General features: G+C 42.9%; 2 protein-coding genes across 2 annotated transcripts in view; both read left to right on the forward strand.

Moving 5' to 3' along the window:
• The window catches only part of LOC309397672 (uncharacterized protein), a 13,606-nt gene extending 9,729 nt beyond the window's left edge, over positions 1–3,877 (forward strand). The window contains exon 6 of the mRNA XM_081963906.1: positions 1,337–3,877. Coding sequence (XP_081820032.1) covers positions 1,337–2,562 — 1,226 coding nt within the window. The 3' untranslated portion in view covers positions 2,563–3,877. The remainder of the gene's footprint in view (positions 1–1,336) is intronic.
• LOC309397742 (uncharacterized protein) overlaps positions 1–5,694 on the forward strand; it is a 295,216-nt gene that overhangs the window by 100,192 nt on the left and 189,330 nt on the right. The gene's annotated exons all lie outside the window — the stretch shown is intronic.

Below are 5,694 nucleotides of genomic sequence, written 5' to 3' on the forward strand. Positions count from 1 at the left end.
TGCTTAGGGATGTTCGTATCCTCAAAAACTGCAAAGCTGTTATAAAGGAGGACCTTTTGTAACACTGAGGGGGAGAAAAATCAAGCATTCTCCCCACAATGGATGATTGGCTGCAAAAGCTGATGGAGTTAGCAGAGATGGCTAAATTGACTGCTTTAATTAAAGAAAATAATACAACCAACCTCGTTTCTACTTGGAAACCGTTTCTGGACTTTGTGCTTGAGGTGGAAAAAAATAAAACATTGATTTGGGGTTTTATCAGTTAGATAGGTTTGTTGTTTATAGAAATGGCTAGTATATATTATTATGAAAAAGTAAAAAGTTGAGGCGGTTGTTATTTTATTTTACTGTGCTAAAAAGCCATAAATCAATGCTTTTCTTCCCTTTCCCTTTTTTATCCTATTCTTTTTCCTCCTTCCTTTTTCCTCTCTTATTTTCCCGTTATTTTCTTTTCTCTTTGTATTTTATACTTCGATAAAGTAATAAAAATTTGTCAACAGAAGAAAAAAAAATCACATTATGCTTCACCAGAAATAAATGCATCAGTAGAAAATGGAGATTACTATATTTTTCGGAGTATAAGACGCTCCGAAGTATAAGACCCACCTAGCTTTTAGGGAGGAAAAAAAGGGAAAACAAATCTGCCTCTGCCTCCTAGCAAGTTTCCTCCTTGCAGCAAACAGTACAGACGATATACGCTGTTTGTGGTGTTACATTTCAGACTATACTTGTACAGATGCCGTTAAAATTGATGTGGCTTTCTGGAAGTATACATTATTCTCGGCTATTTAAAAGAAGATACAATAGCACTGGCCCTCTTCAGATCAAGCATTTATTTTAAAAAGCTTCATTTTGTTAAGTTGTCTAGAACAACAAAAGCAGTCTTTAAAAAATAATAATTTATTATTTAATAATAATAATTTATTATCTAATAATTTGAACATTCTATAGGCGTTTATAGTTGTTGACTTACCTCCTTGCAGCAAATAACCTGTTTCAGTTTAGCCTGATTAGAAGAAGAAAAAAACCTGCCTCTGCCTCCCAGCAATTTGCCTCATTGCAGCAAACAGCCTGTTTCACTTTCAGTTTAAGCAGAGCCTTCCAATCATCAGCTGTAGGCCGTAAGCCCCATTTTCGGGTTTGCTGCAAGGAGGTAAATTGCTGGGAGACAGAGGCCAAAGGGGTGGATGGAGCTACATTCAATGTATAAGATGCACCAAATTTCCACCCTCTTGTAGGGAGGAAAAAGGTCCGTCTTATACTCCGAAAAATATGGTAGATTGTTTGAAATGAAGGCCTCAGGACAGGATTAAAAGGTTTTTCTCTTGTTCTGCAGGTGACAGACAGGAGAATAGGTTTAAAGTGCAGAATTTTCAGGGTGGGGAAGATGCAGAAGAGATGTGCGGGAGAGACCCCGTGATAAGCCCTGAGAGTCTGCCATTAAAAGCCGAGATGGAAGAAGAAAGCTGTGATTCCGATCAGCAGAGATGGAGGCCATCGCTGGAAATTGAGAATACACGCAACGTGCTGGAAACGGATCTTACTGTTACAGAAAAGACCAACAAGGGTAAAGTGTCCATGTTCTCCCAATATGATAAAAGGTACCTCTACCAGGTGGAACTGAATCCAATACCTTCTTCGGAGAAATTAGACCAACGTCCTCAGAGATTTGAGGACAGCTACCAGCGTACTTCAAGCATGAATCAAGAGGAAAAAGATATCGTAAGTGAGCAAAGGGTTGAAATCTCCGAGAACGGAATAGAGAGCAACACAAGCGCTTATCTGGGTGACAATCTCAGAGAGACACATAACAATTCTCCCGAATCGGGGAAAACCTTGACTAACCCAAACTCACTTAGCAGACTTCCGGTGTGCAATCCCGAAGAGGAATGGTATGAATGTTCTCACTGTGGGAAGGGCTTCAACAAGGCCAAATACTGGAAGCAGCACCAGAAAATTCACACCGGGGAGAAGCCGTACAAATGTTCCCACTGCGGGAAGTGTTTCAACCAGTCGGGAAATCTGAAGACCCACCAAAGGATTCACACCGGCGAGAGGCCCTACAAATGTTCCCAGTGTGGGAAATGCTTCAGTCACACCAACTGTTTGAAGATGCACCAGAGGATTCACACCGGGGAGACCTACAAATGCACTCAGTGTGGGAAATGCTTCAGAGAGACGGGAATCCTGAAGAGGCATCTAAGGACGCACACTCGGGAGAGGCCATACAAATGTTCCCAGTGTGGGAAATGTTTCAGCCTGTCGGGAATCCTGAAGAGGCATCAAAGAACCCACACTGGTGAAAGACCCTATAAATGTTCTCAGTGCGGGAAGGGCTTCAATCAGATGGGAACGTTGAAGAAACACCAGCGAATTCACACGGGCGAGAAGCCGTACAAATGTCCTCACTGCCAGAAATGCTTCAACGAGAGAGGAAATTTGAAGAGGCATCAGAGAATCCATGCCAGAGAGAGCCTTAATATCATACAAGAATTCATCTTGGAAAATGACCATATCAATGTTATCAAGGTGGGAAAGACTTCTACAGGACAAGAATTCTAAAGTGACATTAAAAAAAAAAAATCATGCTACAGAGACATGCTTAAGATGCTCTTAGTAAGAAATTTCTAGGACCAGAGTCTCCAAACCTGGCAACTTTAAGATTTAAGGAATTGGAAGCTAAAATGCATAATGAACGGTTGCAGGAATTGGGTATGTCTAAGGTTCCAAGTAATACCTGCAGAATAAATAGGACTCCAAGGCAGTTGGCACAGGCTGGTAAAAACCGACTCTGAATATTCCTGCAGTTTTCACCAAGTTGACAGTAAAAGGTTTTTCCCCTTCCCCAGTCAGTCACATGGCCCAAACACCGTGTCGTCTGATTGCTTGGTAACGTCACTCTGCCTCTCTGACCACCTGTGGGAATGTCCTTGGTTCCCAGGAGAAAATATTTTGTTTTGGCTACAAACCCCTCTATATTCCCCACTCCCTAACCCTCCTCTCCAGTATGGCAAACCTGAAGCCCAACAAATGGCTTTCGCTCAGGCCAGCTTCAGGGTTGATATCTAGTTTAATGAAAAGAAGGACTAGGGGTGATATGATAGCAGGGTTCCAATATCTCAGGGGCTTCCACAAAGAAGAGGGAATCAAGCTATTCTCCAAAGCACCCGAGAGCAGGACAAGAAGCAATGGGTGGAAACTAATCAAGGAGAGAAGCAACCTAGAACTGAGGAGAAGTTTCCTGACAGAACATTGATCAGTGGAACAGCTTGCCTTCAGAACTTATGGGTGCTCCAACACTAGACATTTTTAAGGAGACATTGGACAGCCATTTGACTGAAGTGGTATAGGGTTTCCTACCCGAGCAGGGGGTTGGACTAGAAGGCCTCCAAGGTCCCTTCCAACTCTTGTTATTTCGTTATTTATGGCTGGCTGGAGAATTCTGGGAGTTGAAGCCCACAAGTCTTAAAAGTTGCCATGTTTGAAGATTCCTGGTTATAGGAGATAACTTCAACAGCCCTTAAAGATTTCTACATTTATTTATAAGGAAAAATCCTAGCATCGGGAGTAAATTGTTAAACAGTTGGATCAATTATCGAGAATGGTGGTGGATTCCTTTTCACTGATTGGACCCTGTAGTAGCTGGCAGAATATCTGCAATGGATTATTTCAACTTGGATTCCTGTACAGTGGTGGGATTGGATTGGATTAGACTCTTTCTCCATTTTTCTACGATCATGTACCAGAGATACATTATATAAATATTCTCAGTGAAATACTTACGCAGAAGAACTGGGGGCACATCTGACATAGAATCTGTGCGGGAAGTAAAGATTCAAATAGGTCAGGGGTGTCCAAACTTGGCAACTTTAAGACTTGTGGACTTCAACTCCCAGAATTCCCCAGCCAGCTCTGCTGGCTGGGGAATTCTGGGAGTTGAAGTCCACAAGTCTTAAAAGTTGCCAAGTTTGGACACCCATGAAATAGGTGAAATCCAATAAGAAATTTGGCCGCACTTCTGTGCCACAAACTGTACAAGAAGATTTATGCAGTCTGGTTGTGATTCTCCATCCTCTTGCTCAATAAAAACCAACCTTTCATTTTATACTATTTGTATAGACATTTATGAGATAGGAAATAAACAGAAATGAAAACTTGTCTGAATCCCAGCATCGGTTTTGTCATTTTTCATTGTCGCTGTACACGTTTTCCATCACACCGTCCCTCAGGACTTCTTTTTATGTTTCCAGGGAGTCCTTGACTTATGACCAGTTGTTTTAACAACCACTCAAAGTTACAAGGGTGCTGAAAAAAAGTAAGTTATGACCTGTCTTGATGGCTTTGCAGTGTCCCCCATCGCAACTCAAGCATTTCTTTTATTGTTGCTAAACGAATGGTTGTAAGTAGAGACCCTTGGAGTAAGATTTTCCAACTTTCTGATCATCTAAAGATGGTGCTTCCACTCTGTTTCTGGACCATCTCCATTTGGAAAGTATGAAATATTTTCCCCGGTAAACCCAGGATAAGTGGTTTTTAATTCAAATATATTTCATCCTGGAATATCTTTCCTCTGAAGATACATCTTCTGGGGCAAGTTTCAACATTGCCACTCTGAGGAAGCAGACCAGGATTCTTTCCCCATCATCTGATGCCATAGATGATGTACTTGATAGTCGAAGTGCTGCTCTCTGAACTACAAAGCAGGGAAGTCGGGGAGAAGCTGAGAAGTGGGAGACAGAAGTAATGGCTCATTGTAGGATTATAAATACTCAGCATTGTGGTCCAGTGGTGCAACCAAGCCAGCTTTCTGTTCCTCACTTGATCCAAAAATCTAGGCTGTCTCTTCCAGCAGAAGGATGCACACAGCTAGCTGATCAATAGTGGATCTCGAAAAACGTTAAAGCAGAAGAATAGAATAATAGTTGGAAGGGACCTTGGAGGTCTTCTAGTCTGACCCCCTGCTTAGACAGGAAGCCCTATAACCATTTCAGACAAATGGTTATCCAACATCTTCTTCAAAACGTCCAGTGTTGGACCATTCACAACTTCTGGAGGCAAATTGTTCCACCAATTAATTGTTCTTAACTGCCAGGAGAATTTCTCCTTACTTCTAGGATGCTTCTCTCCTTGATTAGTTTCCATCTGTTGCTTTTTGTCCTGCCTTCAGGGGCTTTGGAGAATAAGTTGCTCCCCCTCCCCCTCTTCTTTGTGGCAGCTACTCAAATATTGGGACACAGCTATCATGTCACACCTAATCTGTCATAATAAACAGACAAGCAGGGCGGGCTCCAATTGGGAATTGGTTGGGAGACCACCCAGAAATCCATCTCAAGGTTATTAGGGTTGAGCAGCTTTCCCCAAATCTGATCCAAGTCTCCTGCGTGAGGGCTGGGCTAGAAGACCTCCAAGGTCCCTTCCAGAGCTATGCATTGATTGATTGGTCATCACTGGAGGCTTTCAAGAAGAGACTGGACTGCCATCTGTCAGAAATAGTATAGAGTCTCCTGCTTGAGCAGGGGGTTGGGCTAGATGATCTCCAAGGTCCCTTCCAACTCTTCTATTCTATTCTAACTTTGATGCCACGGACGAGCCTCTCCGTCTGCCGGCCGGTCCGAGACCGCGGCGGGAAAAAAGGCAGAGCCGCGGCCTGTCGGGAGGGGGCGCCCGCGGGCTCCCGCCGATCCAGTAAGCGGA

Source organism: Natrix helvetica (genome assembly GCF_964273705.1).
Source record: "Natrix helvetica genome assembly, chromosome: 1".
NCBI classification, from domain to species: Eukaryota; Metazoa; Chordata; class Lepidosauria; order Squamata; family Natricidae; genus Natrix; species Natrix helvetica.